We start from the raw sequence: 25,616 nt of genomic DNA on the forward strand, positions 1-25,616 counted from the left end.
CCTTCACCGCTCCCGGTCTGTCGGCACGGCACGTCCTCCTTGACCTTCACCTCGCCGTCGACCACCGCATCTGAGCTCCACACCTACACAACACAAGCCAAAAGACATGTCGCACACATAGCTTTCGTCAGGGTAGGGTTAGTCACCACTCAACCTACTTCGTGGATCACATTGACAATCACTTATCACAAAACGAACACATAAGGGTACTTGTCAACCTTGTGTTCGCAATATTTCCAAGCTTTCTGAATGATGGTCGTCATCATCGTGTTGCTCTCCGGAAAGAGGGACGGTGCTCTGCTTCGCGCTACTGACAGACAGGAAAGAACAGCTCCCGGACGGAAAGAAGCATTTCATTTCAACTCAAGAACGGAAAAGGTAAAGGAAATATTCATTTATCGAAGCTGAACAACCTTTCGGTCCCGATATGGTTCTTCTTCCACTACGTGGTCTGATGCGATCATGCATCAGCGCACATCCTCTCTATGTCCATATATTTTCGGACTCTCTGCATTAGATTATTAGTATATATACCGTACGTTACTACTATTTTATTGATCGATGCAGTTCAGGTTAAAGTTTCATAGCATGTAGGGTGTGTTTGGTCCGGGGACAAAGATGGATGAGATATGGTCATTCATGGATATGGATTTCGGGATATGGATATCCATATTCACTGGTAGAGAACCGAGCTTTACTCCCGGTGGGGAACCCCCTCTAGTCCTGGTTCCCCACCCGGGAGCAAGCATCCGGGACTAAAGGGGGGTCCTTTAGTCCCGGGTCAGGAACCGGGACTAAAGGAGGACCTTTAGTCCCGGTGGGTAATACCAACCGGGACTAAAGGTGCCTCCTGACATGCCACGATGGCCGGCACCTTTAGTCCCGGTTGGTAATACGAACCGGGATTAAAGGTTTTTTTTCTTTTTTCTTTTCTTTTCATTTTTTTGTTTTCTTTTCAAAATAGGTTTTCGAAGTCGTATTGTACGCTGCTAATTATACATTTATACGCGCATATAGTATGTTTCGGTTCAAGCACAATGAACGTATTAAATCACACAATTTAAGCATAGAAATATATATATATATATATATATATATATATATATATATATATATATATATATATATATATATATATATATATATATATATATATATGCATGCATGCATCATATATATATTTACATGCATGCATGCATATGTGTATTTTACATTATATTATTTCATGTGCATATATTACAAAAGATTGCATTATAGTTATTGTGACATAACAAGTTTCCTCTCATCCTCTAGCTTGGCTTCAATGGCAGTGTTGGGTCGAAGTAGAACTCGCCCTTGGAATCGATGACCTGCTCATTAAAAAATCCGGCTATAGACTCTTGAATTGCTTTGATTTGGTCTTGCCGTATGACCTTTTCCTCCAACCATCGAGTCTACAGGTTTGAATTAAAGGAAAATAAATTAATATATGTACATATATATATATAAAGACATAGTAACACAATCAATAATAATAATTAAATGAATATATAGTGTATTTTTAACGTACTTTGAGTCTCTCTGTAAGAGTTCTTTGGGAGAGCACCTTGATAAACTTGCAAACATAGTAACCACAGTAGTTGTTCCCCTGTTCCTGCCTCAGACACCACTTTACGAGAAAAAGATTTATCAGTCAATCTGGTGATCCGGTGAAAGCTATATGTTTAATTAATAAAGATGATGCGATTCAGGGGACTTACTTTCAAAGGGATTACATTTAGTGGCGCTTTGCATTTTTCCATGTGTTGCTTCTCAATAAAGGTTTTCCAAACACTACCCAATAAAAAATTTGCCACATCATCAGATATAGTTAATCATCATGTTTGTGTGTATATATAGTTGATAGAGATCCCGAAATTACCTCTAGATAATATCTATCATATCTTGGTAGTCTTGTTGTGGTTTTCTCATCGAGTCATAGATTATCAAGTGACTTTTCACTAGATCGATGTCCATCAATATCCAGTAATTGCTGCATGTGTTTATAGGATATAACGCATAACACTCATTAATTAACTAGAATTAACATATGAGCCATTAAGGATATGATCGACATGATTAACACTCACTTGAAGTTATAGGGAAAGAGTATATCCTTCTTGTGGCGTTGGTTCACTAAGAAGTTCATGAGGTTACTCTCTGACTCAGACTTCCAATTAGTCTTTGGAGTAATTGGGTCTTTGAATACTATATGGGGATTAACAAAACCAATTTCATTGCAGTCTTCCTTTCTGAGCTCTGTCATTGTAAATCTGCATATATATAGTACTTGTTAGGATAATTTATATGCATATACACACATATGATGAGTTTAATAATAGATCGAAAGAATTATTACTTACAGGCAATAGCAGCTAATGATAACTTTGTCCAGAGAGGTCAGGTGGCATAGTTGATGAAATTCTACAAAGTCAACATACATAACATCATCGCCATGGAACCAATGTTCGTCTCTAATTCTGACACCAACGCAGAAGTCTCCACTGGTAGACGCCTGCATGTACCACTTGTTTAGCAGGTACATTTGCGTCCCCAGATCAGATAAGGCTTGAGGGTTGTATAGACTCTGGCCTAGTACAAATTTTTTCTTCCAAATATCAACCTCCGCCGCACTCTCAATGTTTCCATCACCAAACATCTGGTAAAGGTCAAGACCAGTCTCATCAAGAAATTCACCAAGGTGATCCAAATCGACATCCGGAGGTATGTTTGCCTGATGCATTAATCCTAAATTCGAACCATATTCATTACCAACAACTAGCGGGGGGATTGATTGGTGCGCTTGTTGTCCGAGTTGGGCAACTCCTTTCCCTGCCCGCTTCTTTTTCTGTGCCGCCTCAATTGACTTGGTGAGAGTGCGGTCATAGTCTGATAACGTTGATTTGGACGGCTTACGAGATTCCCGCTGTTGTTGCTGGTAAGAAGTCACCTTTTTTCTTAGAATATCTGGAGCTATGAAGAAGTACGGTTTCTCCGGGTTTCTCCTTGCTTCTTGATTCATTTTAAGTTTGTCATAGAATCTAGACATGTCTTTTTTATATGCATCAGTTCCTTCTTCCTTCTCTTCAGATATTATTTTGGGAATAGCCCTTGATTTCACGGTGGCTTTCTTTGCATGCGGGGACTAGTTCTTCGTTTGAGGGGCTGGCCTCTTGCTAGGCTTCTTGGTAGGCAGGGGCGGGGGAGGCATTGGAGACCTCCTTGGAGGTGTTGGCAGCGGCGTTGGAGACCTCCTTGGAGGTGGCAGCTGCGGCGTTGGAGACCTCCTTGGAGATGGTGTAGATGCAGCCTCGTCTTCCAACACAATGTCATCGTACAGAGTACTATGATGATCTGGCAATTGAACAATTGGATTTAGGTTGGGGGAGGATCTGCTACAAAAAAAGGAATGACATATTATTATGAGCAGATTGTTAATTATTTAAGCCAATACAAATTAATGATGTAGTGTTTTCATCCGCACGTACCTATGGTGAGGTAGTTCAGGAGGAGGTGGAGCCGACATCCCTGGAATGATGATGTAGCGCTTGCGCCATAGAATGAATGTCTTCTCCGCTTCTCCTAGAGTCTTCTCGTTATCACCTCCAGGAATGTCAAGAGGCAAATCACTAAAACCTTTTTTAGCTTTATCTACCGAGATGGTAGTATATCCTTCTTAGATTATATTCCCATGAATCCTTGGTGTCTTGGTTCGGTCAATAGGATTAACAAGACCGATAGCCACCTTGATTGTGGAATTCTCCTTTGGAATGTGTAGCTCACACGTTGTACAAGGTTCAGTGACGTCATCCACAGGGAAGCGCAGTCCTATGTCCCCTTGATTTGGTATCTCCATGGAAGCGCAACTGCTTTTCAACTGAACAGATTGGCTAATGTTGATTCCTGGCTTTGATGCCTGCTTGCTTGCACTCACTGCTATTTGCACTTGCCTTCTGATTTCCTCTTGCATTCTCGCTTCAAGGTTTTTCCCGCTCTTGTGCTTCACGCACCGCTTCCTCCAACCTCTGGAGCCGCTGTGCCTCTTCTTCCTTCTTTCTCTGGCGACTTCTGTAGGAAGGTCTGTCCTGAGGGAATCCATGCTCCCACGAGACACTTCCTTTGCCTCTAGTTCGGCCACCATGTTCAATAGTCCTGATGGCGTATGTCAGCTCATCCTTCTCTCTATTGGGCCTGAACGCACCACTAGCAGTAGCTCTTTGAGCATAAAACAATCTTTCTGCTGCTTCTTGCAGTCTTGCGCCATAAATGCACTTCCTTGTCTCCTGGTCTAGTGTTCCCCCATGAGCGAAAAACCAATTCTTTGCACGTTCTCCCTACTCGAGTGATTCTGGTCTGATACCCTTGGCAAAAAGGTCTGCTTCCATTTTGTTCCACTTCTTAATGGTAGTCAGGTAGCCACCTGATCCCAAGGTATGGTGGTATGTCTTCTGTTGGGCATTATGTTGGTTCTTTATCACCCGACTCACACCCTCTTCCGAAGTCTTGTACTGTACAAACTCATCCCAATAGGGCCTCTGCTTTGAGATCGGGCCTGGGACAGTAAAATCTGTTGCTATGTTCTTCTTGACATACGTCGTGTATAGGTGTTTCTTCCAAGTCTGAAACTGGGTGGCCATCTTCTTCATTGCCCAATCCCTAACTCGCTCCTTCAATTCATCACCATCTATTATATCATCATAACCATCTGTTTGGAGCGTGAAATGTACCAAGACATCATTCCAAATTAACGCCTTGTCATGATCGGAGACAAAACTAATATGAGGAGCATTGGTCTTCTTCTTCCATTCACGGGTACTAATCGGGAGCCGGTCCCGTACAAGGTAACCACAGTGGTGCACAAATTTCATTTTATTCGGCCCCCCCGGTTCTCCTGTATCCACATTGAACTCCGAGATGATGAAGCGACCCTCTAATGGCTTTTTGGGACCTCGAACATTTTTACTCTTCATTGTAGTTGTTGATGTCGATCCAGAGGGCTACAAAACATAAACATTATTTTTAATGTCATGAGCACACATAAGACATATGATAATATATATAGCTAATAATAAAAAATATATACTTGGCTAATATGTTGTTGCTCATTTTGTTCAAGAGCTAAGTACTGACTCCCGTCATCTGCATCCTCTTGCACGTTATTTTTAGCACCATCATCGCCGGCAACTTGAGTGCCAGTGTTGATAAAATTCATCATCAACTCCTCCTCATCCATGTTTCTCGGGTCAGCCATCTAGCTTCAAAAAAACAAAACCAATATATAGTACGTCAAATCTTTGCTTACATGCGTAAAATCTACGAACAATATGCATTATTAAATCTTGCCCCTCAGTCACGGACGCAATTCGCCACACTAGGACGAACTACGTCGGTACTAGGGCGAATTAGGGCTATACATAAACGGCCGAGGGCAAATTGCGTCAGTGACTAGGGCGAACCACGTCGGTGACATCAACAGCGCGGTTCGCCCTGGTGTGATTGTTTTGCATTAACGATAACGATAATACGAATGTTGATCAACTAGGCCATGAGAAAGGGCGGTGTGACAAGAGTGGCGGTGCTCCACTCCGCCGTATATATGTCTGTACACATGGGTGAACGAGGGCGGCGGTGCTCCGCCGTATACATAGAAACGCATGGACGAACGATGGCGGTGGTGCTCCGCGACGTATATATATACATGCATATGAATATAAATGACGTATATATACGTGTCAGCGTGGTGGCCGATGTGCTGACGACGACGACGTGAGACGGGCCGGCGTGCTGACGACGACGTGAGGCGGGCCAAGGCGGTGTCGGTGCGTGATGTTGTGATCCTATGTACCATGTGAACCATGTAGTCATTCATCATATGAGAAAATTCTATGTTAATAATGTAAGTATAAGTCATTATGAAATGTAAGTATATGTGTCTTATTGCTAATATAACCATTACTATTTCCAAAATGATAAGAATTTATTTTCTTCTTCTACAGGCGATCTCTGATGCTATGATATAAAGTTTGAAGATAGTCTTCCCGGAAAAAATATGTAATGCTCATATTACTTTAGCAACATTAATATATTATATCTGTATATTCAAAGTTCACAAATGAAGAAACGTTGAAGTTTTCCTTCATTTGTCTGTAGCTATGCATGCAAGTTCAACCAAAACTGCTTACATCATCACATGTGATATTTTTTATAAACTAAAAAACGCTTAGTTTACAAACTGGGTATCAAAATTGAGTTCCTATTTGACCATTATATATCCTACAACGACAATATCATATAGTGATGAATATATGGCGGTTGATGGGCTGGATCATTTTCAGCTTTAGTGACAACGACAATGGTTGCCATCCTGAGGAGTTTGTACGAAAGTTCATTAGCGGATGGTTCGTAGCGTTGTTTCCAAATAATATATAGCGTGTTTATTATACAAGCCATGGATTTACATCGATCTAATTAATTTCTAAAGTAATTTCATTGGTGGTCCTTAATTAAACTTGTCATGAGTTCAGGTCCCAGTGATCTTAAAATGTATTTTAGTACCATAAAATGCAGTTTTTGACACTCTAATTAAACTTGCTAATTTATCCATATAATATCCAAATATTCAAAACTTGCGTTAAGATATGTTTTTTATTTAAAATCATTTAGAGTTCCAAATATTCATTTTTAGTTCCTAGATTTTGTGATTCAAAATTTGGAATTTTCAATCGACCTCGAGCGTTGACATGGCTTACACCAAAGTTGTAGTTTTCGACGTGATCTATAACTCGGCAGTGGAGGGCTCGGGCGAATGTACAAAGAGATCGACGAACATATCACCTCAAGCTCGGCAGTGGAGGGCCTCGGGCGCGGTGGGCAACACGCGCGGTGGAGGGCCTCGGCGCGGAGGAGGGCGCGGTGGAGGGCCACGGGCGCGCGCGGAGGAGGGGCACGGGCGCGCGTGGTGGAGGCCGCACGAGGAAGAAGAGGGCGGCACCGGTGTCACGGAAGGCGAACGGACGCGGCGCGAGGAAGAAGAGGGCGGCGGTGTTCGACGAGGAAGAAGACGAGCGGATCGATCTGCGCCAGGCGCTGGAGGTTATATACCAGAGAGAATTACTCCCGGTGCCAGCCACCAACCGGGAGTAAAAACCCTTTACTCCCGGTGCGTATTACCAACCGGGACTAAAGGTACCTTTACTCCCGGTGCATGTTACCAACCGGGAGTAAAGGTATATCTTTACTCCCGGTTGGTAACACGCACCGGGAGTAAAGGATTTTTTTGGCGAGCCACGAAACTGCAGCCCACCTTTATTCCCGGGTGGGCTTCCCACCCGGGAGTAAAGGTGGCCTGCAGTTTCGTTTCCCGCCTGTTTTAAGCAATAGTCTTGTTAAATACAATAGAAATGCAATAGTTTTTGTTAAATACATAGTAAAATAAATAAAAGGCATAAAATTATTTTGTTAAAAATATGAATTTTCTTTTTGTTTATTGCACATAGGAAAAATCTATAACCTAACTTTTTTTATTTTTTGTTAGAATTATAAAACATAATGTAACTAATATTTATTATTTTGTTAATACAAAAATGTAGTGTTTAATTAAAATTATTAAAACTATTGGTTTTGGACAGGAAATTTATTTTCACATCATTTTAACGTTAATATTTTAATTTTTCATCACTCAGTATCCTAATTTACCTTTTTGAGAGAGAAATCCCACCAAATCAAACATTGATTTAATTTGAAATATGACATAATAAACATCTGAATTCACAATTATTACATAATATCTCAAACACACACTATATTAAATCACTATATCATCAAGTGGGCACAACAGTGAACTTCTTCTTTACGTATGTCCCTTGGTTATGATCGCTTCGTAACTATGGAGTGTCCTCATCATTTACCAAGATGCTAGGGTCTTTGTTCACTTTGAAGGGCGGAATTCGGTCATCCTTTTTATATTCTTCTGACATGTCCGACTTGTCCTCAATTCCCATGATGACTCTTTTCCCTGAAAGAACTATGTGGCGCTTTGGCTCTTTGGTTGAGTCATTATCATTTTTCCCTCTTTTTGGTTTGGTAGACATATCATTGACATAGAACATCTGATTCACATCCTTGGCAAGGACGAATGGTTCGTCTTTGTACCCAATATTACTAAGGTCTACTGTTGTCATTCTATACTCATTGTCTACTGTTACCCCGCCTCCGGTCACCTTGACCCATTGGCACTTGAACAATGGGATCTTCAAAGTAGGTGCATATTCTAGTTCCCATATTTCATCTATGCGTCCATAATATGTCTGCTTATTCCCATTCGGGTCAGTGGCATCTATGCGGACACCACTGTTTTGGTTGGTACTCCTTTTATCTTGGGCTACTGCGTAGAATATGTTCCCATTTATCTCGTACCCTTTGTATGTGACGATATGCCATGATGGTTGCATAGCCAATAAATACAATTGCTCATGGATGCTCTCATCACCTTGACATTTTTTTCGCAACCAACCGCCAAAAGTTTCCATGTGCTTATGCGTAATCCAAGCTTCAGTCTTCCCTGGAAACTCGGATCGTAAGAGATCCTTATGTGTCTCAATATACGGATCTACCAAAGAGGAGTTCTGTAGAACTGTGTAGTGCGCTTTATTGAAATAATCATCATCCGTACCAATATATGTTTTCCTCCCTAGTGTCCCCTTTCCGCTTAGTCTCCCCTCATGTCTCGATTCAGGAACACCAATCGAGTCAAGGTCGGGAATAAAGTCAACATAGAACTCAATGACCTCTTCTGTTCCATAGCCCTTGGCGATGCTTCCTTCTGGGCGAGCACGGTTGTGAACATATTTTTTTAGGACTCCCATGAATCTCTCTAAGGGGAACATGTTGTGTAGGAACACAGGACCAAGAGTGAAAATCTCCTTGACTAGGTGAACTAGGAGGTGTGTCATAATATCAAAGAAGGAAGGAGGGAACACCAACTCAAAGCTGACGAGACATTGAACCACATCATTATGTAGTTTAGCTAGATCAGTTGGATCAATTGCCTTCTGAGAAATTGCATTGAGGAATGCACATAGCTTCACGGTGGCTAGACGTATATTTAGAGGTAGAATTCCTCTTAATGCAACTGGAAGTAATTACGTCATGAGAACGTGACAGTCATGGGACTTTAAGTTACAGAATTTCTTCTCTGGCACATTTATAATACCCTTTATATTCAAGGAGAATTCAGATGGTACCTTGATGTTGTTTAAGCATTAAAACATGATTTCCTTCTCCTCTTTGCTTAGAGTGTAGCTAGCAGGACGTAAGTAATGACGTCCATCATCTGTCTTCTCTAGATGCAGGTTGTCTCTTTCTCTCAAACAATGCAGGTCCTGTCATGCTTCAAATGTGTCCTTAGGCTTTCCATACACACCCATAAAGCCTAGCAGGTTCACACAAAGATTCTTCATCAGGTGCATCACGTCGATCGAGCTACGGACCTCTAGGACTTGCCAATAGGGTAGGTCCCAAAATATGGACTTCTTCTTCCACATGGGTACGTGACCGTTAGCGTCTTTCGGAATAGGTTGGCTTCCATGTCCTTTTTCAAAGACGACTTTCACATCATTGACCATATCGAGTACATCCTCACCGGTTCGGTTGTGAGGCTTGGTCAGGTGGTCTGTCTTCCCTTTAAAATGCTTGCCTTTCTTTTTACGGGATGATTTGCAGGAAGAAATCGACGATGGCCAAGGTACACGACCTTTTGACATTTTTTCAAGAATACACCTCTAATATCACCGAAGCAGTGTGTGCATGTATTATATCCCTTGTTTGGTTGTCCTGAAAGATTACTTAGAGTAGGTCAATCATTGATTGTTACGAACAACAATGCTCGCAGATCAAAGTGTTCCTGTTTGTACTCATCCCACACACGTACACCTTCTTTATTCCACAAAATGAGAAGTTCGTCAATAAGTGGTCTCAGGTACATATCGATGTCATTGCTAGGTTGCTTCGGGCCTTGGATGAGCACAGGCATCATAATGAATTTCCACTTCATGCATAACCAAGGAGGAATGTTGTAGATACTTAGAGTAACAGGCCAAGTGCTATGACTACTGTTCTGCTCTCCAAAAGGATTGATACCATCTGTACTTAAAGCAAACCTTAAGTTTCTTACGTCATTTGCAAACTCCGGGAATTCTCTGTCGATTGCTCTCCACTGGGACCCATCAGCAGGGTGTCTCAACATATTGTCTACCTTACGGTCTTCTTTGTGCCATCGTAACAATTTTGCATGTTCTTTGTTTCTGAACAGACGTTTCAAGCGTGGTATTATAGGAGCATACCACATAACCTTGGCAGGGATTTTCTTACGCGGACGTTCGCCCTCAACATCACCAGGGTCATCTCGCCTGATCTTATACCGCGACGCATGGCATACCGGGCATGTATCCAATTTCTCGTACTCTTTGCCATGGTACAGGATGCAGTCATTAGGACATGCATGTATCTTCTCTATTTCTAGCCCCATAGGACAGACAACTTATTTTGCTTCGTAGGTAGTGGCGGGCAATTCATTGTACTTCGGAAGCATCTTCTTTTGGATTTTTAGTAACTCTCTAAATCCCTTGTCAGATACACCATTCTTTGCCTTCCATTGCAGCAATTCTAGTGTGGTTCCCAACTTTTTCTGCCCTGTATCACAAGTTGGGTACAACAATTTCTTGTGATCTTCTAGCATCCGCTCAAACTTGATCTTCTCCTTTTCACTTTCATATTCTCTTTGTGCGTCACGAATGACCTGACAAAGATCATCAGCCGGCTCATCTTCTGCGGCTACCTTTTCTTCAGCTTCTCCCATTGCAGTATCATTGAAGCACGCACCATCAGGAATAATATCATTGTCATCCCATTATTCTTCTTCACCTTCTTCCATTACAACACCGGTTTTTCCGTGCTTTGTCCAACAAATATAGTTTGGCATGAAACCCGACTTGAACAAGTGTGAATGAAGAGTCCTTGAGCAAGGATATTCCACCGTATTCTTACATATGGCACATGGGCAGCACATAAAACCATCGCGTTTGTTCGCCTTGGCCGCACGTAACAAAGAATGCACGCCGTCAATGAACTCTTGGGAGCGGCGATCAGCATTATACATCCAATGACGGCTCATCTGCATTACATGACATAAATATCATATTAAAATCTAGATCATAATTAATTATTTATACAACATGCGTGCCACCACAAAAGATACAAATTTATGAAAGCATCGCTACAATGTAGACAATCCCAACTACCACTAAAAGAACTAAAGCTAAAATACATTTCAGTAGCACAAGGATTTCGCGACCAATCTCAACTAAAACAGACAGATCCTCCGATTGTGCAACATCTTTGGGCTTCTTCGGCTGGATCACTGCCTCATTAGCCGTCGTATCTGCCTGTTGTGCAAGATATTTTTGCACGAGTTCAACATACTCTTCCTCCTAGTAGAAGCCTGAACATCGTCCACTGCCATCCCACTAAAATTAAAACAAAAAATTAGAACTTTAATCACAACCATCATGAAAATAGGTATAAACTAACCATAATCATTAAATACGATAAAATAACTCACATTGCGATCCGGATACTTGTAGAAGATACGATCCTTGTTAGGACCCTCCTTCTTCACTCGGTACTCCATCACAATCTTCGTCTCATCACGACACTTGCTGCATGAAATGAGAGGAAGGCCCGGCCTAAGTCGCTTTGGAAACCCATGAGAGGTCGAGGACCCGGAAGCAGTTGCCATCTACTCTCTATACTCATTTTTTAATACACTATAAATTTCTCCTTTTATAAACAAATAAAATTAATAAACTATAAAATTATCTAGATCTCTAAACAATGATATTTTTAATGGTCATTGTGTTCTCGTCTTTTACTGCGGCAGGTAAGTAATTCACATGATATTTCCGCAAATTAACAGAAGAATGGGAGTGTACACACATAACAGACTACTACGACGATATCGGGACGTGTGAATAAATAATCATCCGTACTAGTTGACCTTGCTTACGTGATCATCTCGGCGAGCATTTCTCCACCGGACGGTACCGTACTTGGCCACGGAAGAGCTCCAATTCTACGAGGAAGGGAACACGGTCTTCCACGACCGTTGCCGCTCTCCCTCGTAGAATCAAAGCTCCTCCTTAACGTCCGTTACCGCTCGGCAGAGAACATGCTCGCCGAAATGAACACGGTCCGCTAGTTCAACTAGTATGGATTTTCTATAATTTTCTAACTATTTTCTAAGTTTTTATTTATATATACTACGTTTAGGTACGGTGATTGACAGACTACTGCGACGATATCGGGACATGTGAATAAATAACCATCCGTACTAGTTGACCTTTCTTACGTGATCATCTCGGCGAGCATTTCTCCACCGGACGGCACCGTACTTGGTCAAGGAAGAGCTCTGATTCTACGAGGAAGGGAACACGGTCTTCCACGACCGTTGTCGCTCTCCCTCGTAGAATCAAAGCTCCTCCTTGACGTCCGTTACCGCTCGGCAGAGAACATGCTCGCCGAGCTGAACACGGTCTGCAAGTTCAACTAGTACGGATTTGCTATAATTTTCTAACTATTTTCTAAGTTTATATTTATATATACTTTAACCTTCTTTCATGTAAATATGCAAGCTTGAAGTGATTTTGAGCTCAAATTGCTTATAAATAAAAAAACCACAATAAAGAACCATAAATATATATAGTGAACAAAATGGCATAAGAAAATGGTAAAAAATGAGAGTATGAGATTGGTAACCTTTACAACTGAAGAATCGACGGAGGAATCGAAGAAATCGATGGAGGAATCGAAGAATAGATGGAGGAACAATGGAGGGAGGGAGGAAGCAAGAACACTACTGTAGTGAGCTTCAAAATATGCTGAGCTCGGGCTCGGGGAGGAAGAAGGAGATAGTCGATTTATAAAGGGAGAACATTTAGTCCCGGTTGATGGATCCAACCGGGACTAAAGATAACTTTCCAACCCCGGGCGCAGCCACGGCCCGGGAGTAGACCTTTATTCCCGGTTGGAGCCACCAACCGGGAGTAAAAGTATACCTTTAGTCCCGGTTGGTGGCTCCAACCGGGACTAAAGGTCCCTGCCACCTCTGTCTGGCGCAGTAGCCGTTGGGCAGGAACCTTTAGTCCCGGTTGGAGCCACCAACTGGGACTAAAGGTATCTCTAGTCCCGGGCGTAAAAAAATTCCAGGACTAGAGCCCATTTTGGTCGAGGATCAAAGGTCTGTTCTCTACTAGTGATTGTCTGTTTGGTTGGATGGATGAGGCGTGTCATTTTTCTGTTTGGTTGGATGGATGAGATTGCATGGGATGAAAATACTTGACTAATTATATCTATTATTTTAAAATAATAACAACTAATTATACCCTAATAAATATGCACCGACACTAATCTTGTCATTATAATCACTAATTAAAAATAAAATATGTTAATTAGCACTATATTACTCTAATTATCACACAGAACATACGCTAATCAACATGTGGATTTCCTCATCCGCTAAATTTTTGAGCGTCAGATTATCCGGCTTCTACCTAGACTATTTTCTATTGTGGATATTTAGATTTAGCTTGTCCATCCAACCAAACTCTCTATATCCATGGATATCCCATCCATCTATGGATATCCATGGAACCAAACACACACGAGGTGTTCAAGTTCAAGCGAGTGAGCTTCAACGACACGCTTAAGTAAGTACCAGTGTAATAATAAAAGAAGGAAAACGGCCAGTGAAACCGATGATCCCCATGCATGCGTTGTTGTTCCGTGCCCGCAGAACGGAACGGACAGCGACACGAAAGTACGTCCGGAATTTCACCGAGCTAGAAATCCTACTTAGGACCCTTTTAGGACTCGTTTGCAACATTAAATTTTTGTTGCGAAATTTACATTTTTCCCGTGAAGTTGAACAAATGTTTCTACGTATATATATTTGTTCTTTGAAAATTTATTTACAAAGGTTCCTTGCTCTCCCAACGCGTGGTAAAACACAGTTGGTGCTTCGAGCCTTTTTGACACGCACCGAACAGGCGAACACAAGGCAAGCCACGGCTCAGCTAGACGCACTCGCACTCGCACGGTCGCGTATAAAAGCAGCCGCCCCGGCCCCGGCCCCGGCGACGGCCACCCCACCAGAACAAGCACACCAGGAACAGACATGGCCTCCGCACCATGCTCTACCTCTTCCGCTGCCAGAGTCCTGAGATCCGCAGCCGCCGTCGCCGGTACCAAGAAGATGATGTGCCTCTGCTCGCCGACGAACCACCCGGGGTCGTTCCGCTGCAGCCGGCACCGGAACGGGCCGGCCGCTCCAGGCGGCGGCGGCGAGGCGGTGCACGGCGCCAGCAGCAGGGGCGGCACTGGCAGGGCGGCCAAGGGGCGGTCCGTGCGCGCGCTGCTGCTCCAGAGGATCGGCGGCGGCCCGGGCGAGCTCGGCTGCCGCCGCCGCGGGGTCGGGGACTTCCAGCCGCGCCCCTCCAGGTTGCGCCTCATGAACCTGTGACGCCGCCGGCCGGCCGGCCGGCCGGCGTGCTTGGATCGTCGCTGCTCCTGCTCCCGCGAGCGCTGATGGTGCGCCACTATTTCGCGCGTACGCATCGATCGATTCGACGACGCTAGATTGTACTAGGTTAGCAGCAATAAAAGAAGAAAAATACTACTACTGTACTCGTAGCCTTCGTATCTGGAACAGTTGTCTGTATTCCATGTGTTTTTTTTAGAGAGGAAGGAAATCCATGGAAAAGTGCACATGGTGTTCATGTTCTTGGCTCTTGGAATTGAGGCTACCATAATTTTCACTTGTTTTCTTCAAAAAAAAAAAGCATTTATCTTTCTTCAAAAAACATTTATGTTGGTAGTATGTTACAAGCATTTTTTTCCTCCTTTATTTTGGGAGGGTGCGTGCGTGGATTGGAGTGTGCGGTGTGGACGTGCATGTTCACAGGACGCCCATGAGAGCTATCCGAAAGCAACGTTCTTTATGTGTGCCTGTGCCGCCCTGTGGAACTACGCACATGTGACCTGCTCACTCTTTAGTTAATCCCTACTACTATTCGTTGTTGGTTCCGTCCCCATGACATGACATGAAGTTTCGAGATGACCTCGCTCTTCTTTTTCACCCCCATATACATAGGCTTTCTCCGCCCATCTTCTAACCATAAACCATGACTTGACACTAGTAGATGATCTTCTTGATCTTCCTGTTTTTCTGATTTTTTTCAGATTTTAACAGCAATATCATTTTAGTAGTAGATGATAAACCACGACTTGACATGGGTGTTCCTGTCTTCTGTTTTCTTTTTAAGGATTTAACAGCAGTATTGTTTACTAGTATAGGTGGTGTATCCACCGACGGTACGACACGAGTGTTCCTATAAAATGTCTTTATCAAGATTTGTCAGCTCGGTATTTTATAGATGCTGAGAGTGCCAGTGTTGATAAAATTCATCATCAACTCCTCCTCATCCATGTTTCTCGGGTCAGCCATCTAGCTTCAAAAAAACAAAACCAATATATAGTACGTCAAATCTTTGCTTACATGCGTAAAATCTACGAACAATATGCATTATTAAATCTTGCCCCTCAGTCACGGACGCAATTCGCCACACTAGGACGAACTACGTCGGTACTAGGGCGAATTAGGGCTATACATAAACGGCCGAGGGCAAATTGCGTCAGTGACTAGGGCGAACCACGTCGGTGACATCAACAGCGCGGTTCGCCCTGGTGTGATTGTTTTGCATTAACGATAACGATAATACGAATGTTGATCAACTAGGCCATGAGAAAGGGCGGTGTGACAAGAGTGGCGGTGCTCCACTCCGCCGTATATATGTCTGTACACATGGGTGAACGAGGGCGGCGGTGCTCCGCCGTATACATAGAAACGCATGGACGAACGATGGCGGTGGTGCTCCGCGACGTATATATATACATGCATATGAATATAAATGACGTATATATACGTGTCAGCGTGGTGGCCGATGTGCTGACGACGACGACGTGAGACGGGCCGGCGTGCTGACGACGACGTGAGGCGGGCCAAGGCGGTGTCGGTGCGTGATGTTGTGATCCTATGTACCATGTGAACCATGTAGTCATTCATCATATGAGAAAATTCTATGTTAATAATGTAAGTATAAGTCATTATGAAATGTAAGTATATGTGTCTTATTGCTAATATAACCATTACTATTTCCAAAATGATAAGAATTTATTTTCTTCTTCTACAGGCGATCTCTGATGCTATGATATAAAGTTTGAAGATAGTCTTCCCGGAAAAAATATGTAATGCTCATATTACTTTAGCAACATTAATATATTATATCTGTATATTCAAAGTTCACAAATGAAGAAACGTTGAAGTTTTCCTTCATTTGTCTGTAGCTATGCATGCAAGTTCAACCAAAACTGCTTACATCATCACATGTGATATTTTTTATAAACTAAAAAACGCTTAGTTTACAAACTGGGTATCAAAATTGAGTTCCTATTTGACCATTATATATCCTACAACGACAATATCATATAGTGATGAATATATGGCGGTTGATGGGCTGGATCATTTTCAGCTTTAGTGACAACGACAATGGTTGCCATCCTGAGGAGTTTGTACGAAAGTTCATTAGCGGATGGTTCGTAGCGTTGTTTCCAAATAATATATAGCGTGTTTATTATACAAGCCATGGATTTACATCGATCTAATTAATTTCTAAAGTAATTTCATTGGTGGTCCTTAATTAAACTTGTCATGAGTTCAGGTCCCAGTGATCTTAAAATGTATTTTAGTACCATAAAATGCAGTTTTTGACACTCTAATTAAACTTGCTAATTTATCCATATAATATCCAAATATTCAAAACTTGCGTTAAGATATGTTTTTTATTTAAAATCATTTAGAGTTCCAAATATTCATTTTTAGTTCCTAGATTTTGTGATTCAAAATTTGGAATTTTCAATCGACCTCGAGCGTTGACATGGCTTACACCAAAGTTGTAGTTTTCGACGTGATCTATAACTCGGCAGTGGAGGGCTCGGGCGAATGTACAAAGAGATCGACGAACATATCACCTCAAGCTCGGCAGTGGAGGGCCTCGGGCGCGGTGGGCAACACGCGCGGTGGAGGGCCTCGGCGCGGAGGAGGGCGCGGTGGAGGGCCACGGGCGCGCGCGGAGGAGGGGCACGGGCGCGCGTGGTGGAGGCCGCACGAGGAAGAAGAGGGCGGCACCGGTGTCACGGAAGGCGAACGGACGCGGCGCGAGGAAGAAGAGGGCGGCGGTGTTCGACGAGGAAGAAGACGAGCGGATCGATCTGCGCCAGGCGCTGGAGGTTATATACCAGAGAGAATTACTCCCGGTGCCAGCCACCAACCGGGAGTAAAAACCCTTTACTCCCGGTGCGTATTACCAACCGGGACTAAAGGTACCTTTACTCCCGGTGCATGTTACCAACCGGGAGTAAAGGTATATCTTTACTCCCGGTTGGTAACACGCACCGGGAGTAAAGGATTTTTTTGGCGAGCCACGAAACTGCAGCCCACCTTTATTCCCGGGTGGGCTTCCCACCCGGGAGTAAAGGTGGCCTGCAGTTTCGTTTCCCGCCTGTTTTAAGCAATAGTCTTGTTAAATACAATAGAAATGCAATAGTTTTTGTTAAATACATAGTAAAATAAATAAAAGGCATAAAATTATTTTGTTAAAAATATGAATTTTCTTTTTGTTTATTGCACATAGGAAAAATCTATAACCTAACTTTTTTTATTTTTTGTTAGAATTATAAAACATAATGTAACTAATATTTATTATTTTGTTAATACAAAAATGTAGTGTTTAATTAAAATTATTAAAACTATTGGTTTTGGACAGGAAATTTATTTTCACATCATTTTAACGTTAATATTTTAATTTTTCATCACTCAGTATCCTAATTTACCTTTTTGAGAGAGAAATCCCACCAAATCAAACATTGATTTAATTTGAAATATGACATAATAAACATCTGAATTCACAATTATTACATAATATCTCAAACACACACTATATTAAATCACTATATCATCAAGTGGGCACAACAGTGAACTTCTTCTTTACGTATGTCCCTTGGTTATGATCGCTTCGTAACTATGGAGTGTCCTCATCATTTACCAAGATGCTAGGGTCTTTGTTCACTTTGAAGGGCGGAATTCGGTCATCCTTTTTATATTCTTCTGACATGTCCGACTTGTCCTCAATTCCCATGATGACTCTTTTCCCTGAAAGAACTATGTGGCGCTTTGGCTCTTTGGTTGAGTCATTATCATTTTTCCCTCTTTTTGGTTTGGTAGACATATCATTGACATAGAACATCTGATTCACATCCTTGGCAAGGACGAATGGTTCGTCTTTGTACCCAATATTACTAAGGTCTACTGTTGTCATTCTATACTCATTGTCTACTGTTACCCCGCCTCCGGTCACCTTGACCCATTGGCACTTGAACAATGGGATCTTCAAAGTAGGTGCATATTCTAGTTCCCATATTTCATCTATGCGTCCATAATATGTCTGCTTATTCCCATTCGGGTCAGTGGCATCTATGCGGACACCACTGTTTTGGTTGGTACTCCTTTTATCTTGGGCTACTGCGTAGAATATGTTCCCATTTATCTCGTACCCTTTGTATGTGACGATATGCCATGATGGTTGCATAGCCAATAAATACAATTGCTCATGGATGCTCTCATCACCTTGACATTTTTTTCGCAACCAACCGCCAAAAGTTTCCATGTGCTTATGCGTAATCCAAGCTTCAGTCTTCCCTGGAAACTCGGATCGTAAGAGATCCTTATGTGTCTCAATATACGGATCTACCAAAGAGGAGTTCTGTAGAACTGTGTAGTGCGCTTTATTGAAATAATCATCATCCGTACCAATATATGTTTTCCTCCCTAGTGTCCCCTTTCCGCTTAGTCTCCCCTCATGTCTCGATTCAGGAACACCAATCGAGTCAAGGTCGGGAATAAAGTCAACATAGAACTCAATGACCTCTTCTGTTCCATAGCCCTTGGCGATGCTTCCTTCTGGGCGAGCACGGTTGTGAACATATTTTTTTAGGACTCCCATGAATCTCTCTAAGGGGAACATGTTGTGTAGGAACACAGGACCAAGAGTGAAAATCTCCTTGACTAGGTGAACTAGGAGGTGTGTCATAATATCAAAGAAGGAAGGAGGGAACACCAACTCAAAGCTGACGAGACATTGAACCACATCATTATGTAGTTTAGCTAGATCAGTTGGATCAATTGCCTTCTGAGAAATTGCATTGAGGAATGCACATAGCTTCACGGTGGCTAGACGTATATTTAGAGGTAGAATTCCTCTTAATGCAACTGGAAGTAATTACGTCATGAGAACGTGACAGTCATGGGACTTTAAGTTACAGAATTTCTTCTCTGGCACATTTATAATACCCTTTATATTCAAGGAGAATTCAGATGGTACCTTGATGTTGTTTAAGCATTAAAACATGATTTCCTTCTCCTCTTTGCTTAGAGTGTAGCTAGCAGGACGTAAGTAATGACGTCCATCATCTGTCTTCTCTAGATGCAGGTTGTCTCTTTCTCTCAAACAATGCAGGTCCTGTCATGCTTCAAATGTGTCCTTAGGCTTTCCATACACACCCATAAAGCCTAGCAGGTTCACACAAAGATTCTTCATCAGGTGCATCACGTCGATCGAGCTACGGACCTCTAGGACTTGCCAATAGGGTAGGTCCCAAAATATGGACTTCTTCTTCCACATGGGTACGTGACCGTTAGCGTCTTTCGGAATAGGTTGGCTTCCATGTCCTTTTTCAAAGACGACTTTCACATCATTGACCATATCGAGTACATCCTCACCGGTTCGGTTGTGAGGCTTGGTCAGGTGGTCTGTCTTCCCTTTAAAATGCTTGCCTTTCTTTTTACGGGATGATTTGCAGGAAGAAATCGACGATGGCCAAGGTACACGACCTTTTGACATTTTTTCAAGAATACACCTCTAATATCACCGAAGCAGTGTGTGCATGTATTATATCCCTTGTTTGGTTGTCCTGAAAGATTACTTAGAGTAGGTCAATCATTGATTGTTACGAACAACAATGCTCGCAGATCAAAGTGTTCCTGTTTGTACTCATCCCACACACGTACACCTTCTTTATTCCACAAAATGAGAAGTTCGTCAATAAGTGGTCTCAGGTACATATCGATGTCATTGCTAGGTTGCTTCGGGCCTTGGATGAGCACAGGCATCATAATGAATTTCCACTTCATGCATAACCAAGGAGGAATGTTGTAGATACTTAGAGTAACAGGCCAAGTGCTATGACTACTGTTCTGCTCTCCAAAAGGATTGATACCATCTGTACTTAAAGCAAACCTTAAGTTTCTTACGTCATTTGCAAACTCCGGGAATTCTCTGTCGATTGCTCTCCACTGGGACCCATCAGCAGGGTGTCTCAACATATTGTCTACCTTACGGTCTTCTTTGTGCCATCGTAACAATTTTGCATGTTCTTTGTTTCTGAACAGACGTTTCAAGCGTGGTATTATAGGAGCATACCACATAACCTTGGCAGGGATTTTCTTACGCGGACGTTCGCCCTCAACATCACCAGGGTCATCTCGCCTGATCTTATACCGCGACGCATGGCATACCGGGCATGTATCCAATTTCTCGTACTCTTTGCCATGGTACAGGATGCAGTCATTAGGACATGCATGTATCTTCTCTATTTCTAGCCCCATAGGACAGACAACTTATTTTGCTTCGTAGGTAGTGGCGGGCAATTCATTGTACTTCGGAAGCATCTTCTTTTGGATTTTTAGTAACTCTCTAAATCCCTTGTCAGATACACCATTCTTTGCCTTCCATTGCAGCAATTCTAGTGTGGTTCCCAACTTTTTCTGCCCTGTATCACAAGTTGGGTACAACAATTTCTTGTGATCTTCTAGCATCCGCTCAAACTTGATCTTCTCCTTTTCACTTTCATATTCTCTTTGTGCGTCACGAATGACCTGACAAAGATCATCAGCCGGCTCATCTTCTGCGGCTACCTTTTCTTCAGCTTCTCCCATTGCAGTATCATTGAAGCACGCACCATCAGGAATAATATCATTGTCATCCCATTATTCTTCTTCACCTTCTTCCATTACAACACCGGTTTTTCCGTGCTTTGTCCAACAAATATAGTTTGGCATGAAACCCGACTTGAACAAGTGTGAATGAAGAGTCCTTGAGCAAGGATATTCCACCGTATTCTTACATATGGCACATGGGCAGCACATAAAACCATCGCGTTTGTTCGCCTTGGCCGCACGTAACAAAGAATGCACGCCGTCAATGAACTCTTGGGAGCGGCGATCAGCATTATACATCCAATGACGGCTCATCTGCATTACATGACATAAATATCATATTAAAATCTAGATCATAATTAATTATTTATACAACATGCGTGCCACCACAAAAGATACAAATTTATGAAAGCATCGCTACAATGTAGACAATCCCAACTACCACTAAAAGAACTAAAGCTAAAATACATTTCAGTAGCACAAGGATTTCGCGACCAATCTCAACTAAAACAGACAGATCCTCCGATTGTGCAACATCTTTGGGCTTCTTCGGCTGGATCACTGCCTCATTAGCCGTCGTATCTGCCTGTTGTGCAAGATATTTTTGCACGAGTTCAACATACTCTTCCTCCTAGTAGAAGCCTGAACATCGTCCACTGCCATCCCACTAAAATTAAAACAAAAAATTAGAACTTTAATCACAACCATCATGAAAATAGGTATAAACTAACCATAATCATTAAATACGATAAAATAACTCACATTGCGATCCGGATACTTGTAGAAGATACGATCCTTGTTAGGACCCTCCTTCTTCACTCGGTACTCCATCACAATCTTCGTCTCATCACGACACTTGCTGCATGAAATGAGAGGAAGGCCCGGCCTAAGTCGCTTTGGAAACCCATGAGAGGTCGAGGACCCGGAAGCAGTTGCCATCTACTCTCTATACTCATTTTTTAATACACTATAAATTTCTCCTTTTATAAACAAATAAAATTAATAAACTATAAAATTATCTAGATCTCTAAACAATGATATTTTTAATGGTCATTGTGTTCTCGTCTTTTACTGCGGCAGGTAAGTAATTCACATGATATTTCCGCAAATTAACAGAAGAATGGGAGTGTACACACATAACAGACTACTACGACGATATCGGGACGTGTGAATAAATAATCATCCGTACTAGTTGACCTTGCTTACGTGATCATCTCGGCGAGCATTTCTCCACCGGACGGTACCGTACTTGGCCACGGAAGAGCTCCAATTCTACGAGGAAGGGAACACGGTCTTCCACGACCGTTGCCGCTCTCCCTCGTAGAATCAAAGCTCCTCCTTAACGTCCGTTACCGCTCGGCAGAGAACATGCTCGCCGAAATGAACACGGTCCGCTAGTTCAACTAGTATGGATTTTCTATAATTTTCTAACTATTTTCTAAGTTTTTATTTATATATACTACGTTTAGGTACGGTGATTGACAGACTACTGCGACGATATCGGGACATGTGAATAAATAACCATCCGTACTAGTTGACCTTTCTTACGTGATCATCTCGGCGAGCATTTCTCCACCGGACGGCACCGTACTTGGTCAAGGAAGAGCTCTGATTCTACGAGGAAGGGAACACGGTCTTCCACGACCGTTGTCGCTCTCCCTCGTAGAATCAAAGCTCCTCCTTGACGTCCGTTACCGCTCGGCAGAGAACATGCTCGCCGAGCTGAACACGGTCTGCAAGTTCAACTAGTACGGATTTGCTATAATTTTCTAACTATTTTCTAAGTTTATATTTATATATACTTTAACCTTCTTTCATGTAAATATGCAAGCTTGAAGTGATTTTGAGCTCAAATTGCTTATAAATAAAAAAACCACAATAAAGAACCATAAATATATATAGTGAACAAAATGGCATAAGAAAATGGTAAAAAATGAGAGTATGAGATTGGTAACCTTTACAACTGAAGAATCGACGGAGGAATCGAAGAAATCGATGGAGGAATCGAAGAATAGATGGAGGAACAATGGAGGGAGGGAGGAAGCAAGAACACTACTGTAGTGAGCTTCAAAATATGCTGAGCTCGGGCTCGGGGAGGAAGAAGGAGATAGTCGATTTATAAAGGGAGAACATTTAGTCCCGGTTGATGGATCCAACCGGGACTAAAGATAACTTTCCAACCCCGGGCGCAGCCACGGCCCGGGAGTAGACCTTTATTCCCGGTTGGAGCCACCAACCGGGAGTAAAAGTATACCTTTAGTCCCGGTTGGTGGCTCCAACCGGGACTAAAGGTCCCTGCCACCTCTGTCTGGCGCAGTAGCCGTTGGGCAGGAACCTTTAGTCCCGGTTGGAGCCACCAACTGGGACTAAAGGTATCTCTAGTCCCGGGCGTAAAAAAATTCCAGGACTAGAGCCCATTTTGGTCGAGGATCAAAGGTCTGTTCTCTACTAGTGATTGTCTGTTTGGTTGGATGGATGAGGCGTGTCATTTTTCTGTTTGGTTGGATGGATGAGATTGCATGGGATGAAAATACTTGACTAATTATATCTATTATTTTAAAATAATAACAACTAATTATACCCTAATAAATATGCACCGACACTAATCTTGTCATTATAATCACTAATTAAAAATAAAATATGTTAATTAGCACTATATTACTCTAATTATCACACAGAACATACGCTAATCAACATGTGGATTTCCTCATCCGCTAAATTTTTGAGCGTCAGATTATCCGGCTTCTACCTAGACTATTTTCTATTGTGGATATTTAGATTTAGCTTGTCCATCCAACCAAACTCTCTATATCCATGGATATCCCATCCATCTATGGATATCCATGGAACCAAACACACACGAGGTGTTCAAGTTCAAGCGAGTGAGCTTCAACGACACGCTTAAGTAAGTACCAGTGTAATAATAAAAGAAGGAAAACGGCCAGTGAAACCGATGATCCCCATGCATGCGTTGTTGTTCCGTGCCCGCAGAACGGAACGGACAGCGACACGAAAGTACGTCCGGAATTTCACCGAGCTAGAAATCCTACTTAGGACCCTTTTAGGACTCGTTTGCAACATTAAATTTTTGTTGCGAAATTTACATTTTTCCCGTGAAGTTGAACAAATGTTTCTACGTATATATATTTGTTCTTTGAAAATTTATTTACAAAGGTTCCTTGCTCTCCCAACGCGTGGTAAAACACAGTTGGTGCTTCGAGCCTTTTTGACACGCACCGAACAGGCGAACACAAGGCAAGCCACGGCTCAGCTAGACGCACTCGCACTCGCACGGTCGCGTATAAAAGCAGCCGCCCCGGCCCCGGCCCCGGCGACGGCCACCCCACCAGAACAAGCACACCAGGAACAGACATGGCCTCCGCACCATGCTCTACCTCTTCCGCTGCCAGAGTCCTGAGATCCGCAGCCGCCGTCGCCGGTACCAAGAAGATGATGTGCCTCTGCTCGCCGACGAACCACCCGGGGTCGTTCCGCTGCAGCCGGCACCGGAACGGGCCGGCCGCTCCAGGCGGCGGCGGCGAGGCGGTGCACGGCGCCAGCAGCAGGGGCGGCACTGGCAGGGCGGCCAAGGGGCGGTCCGTGCGCGCGCTGCTGCTCCAGAGGATCGGCGGCGGCCCGGGCGAGCTCGGCTGCCGCCGCCGCGGGGTCGGGGACTTCCAGCCGCGCCCCTCCAGGTTGCGCCTCATGAACCTGTGACGCCGCCGGCCGGCCGGCCGGCCGGCGTGCTTGGATCGTCGCTGCTCCTGCTCCCGCGAGCGCTGATGGTGCGCCACTATTTCGCGCGTACGCATCGATCGATTCGACGACGCTAGATTGTACTAGGTTAGCAGCAATAAAAGAAGAAAAATACTACTACTGTACTCGTAGCCTTCGTATCTGGAACAGTTGTCTGTATTCCATGTGTTTTTTTTAGAGAGGAAGGAAATCCATGGAAAAGTGCACATGGTGTTCATGTTCTTGGCTCTTGGAATTGAGGCTACCATAATTTTCACTTGTTTTCTTCAAAAAAAAAAAGCATTTATCTTTCTTCAAAAAACATTTATGTTGGTAGTATGTTACAAGCATTTTTTTCCTCCTTTATTTTGGGAGGGTGCGTGCGTGGATTGGAGTGTGCGGTGTGGACGTGCATGTTCACAGGACGCCCATGAGAGCTATCCGAAAGCAACGTTCTTTATGTGTGCCTGTGCCGCCCTGTGGAACTACGCACATGTGACCTGCTCACTCTTTAGTTAATCCCTACTACTATTCGTTGTTGGTTCCGTCCCCATGACATGACATGAAGTTTCGAGATGACCTCGCTCTTCTTTTTCACCCCCATATACATAGGCTTTCTCCGCCCATCTTCTAACCATAAACCATGACTTGACACTAGTAGATGATCTTCTTGATCTTCCTGTTTTTCTGATTTTTTTCAGAT

General features: G+C 43.0%; 2 protein-coding genes across 2 annotated transcripts; both read left to right on the plus strand.

The window, feature by feature from the left end:
* Window positions 1-14,245: 14,245 nt before the first annotated feature.
* LOC136470695 (uncharacterized) lies at window positions 14,246-14,590 on the plus strand. Its single transcript, XM_066468448.1, has one exon. The coding sequence runs from the start codon at window positions 14,246-14,248 to the stop codon at window positions 14,588-14,590; it is 345 nt and encodes a 114-aa protein (XP_066324545.1).
* A 9,960-nt stretch (window positions 14,591-24,550) lies between these two features.
* LOC136470696 (uncharacterized) lies at window positions 24,551-24,895 on the plus strand. The gene has a single exon (XM_066468450.1). It carries the CDS (start codon window positions 24,551-24,553, stop codon window positions 24,893-24,895), a length of 345 nt encoding a protein of 114 aa, XP_066324547.1.
* Window positions 24,896-25,616: the final 721 nt, after the last annotated feature.

Source organism: Miscanthus floridulus, chromosome 8 (assembly GCF_019320115.1).
Source record: "Miscanthus floridulus cultivar M001 chromosome 8, ASM1932011v1, whole genome shotgun sequence".
NCBI lineage: Eukaryota > Viridiplantae > Streptophyta > Magnoliopsida > Poales > Poaceae > Miscanthus > Miscanthus floridulus.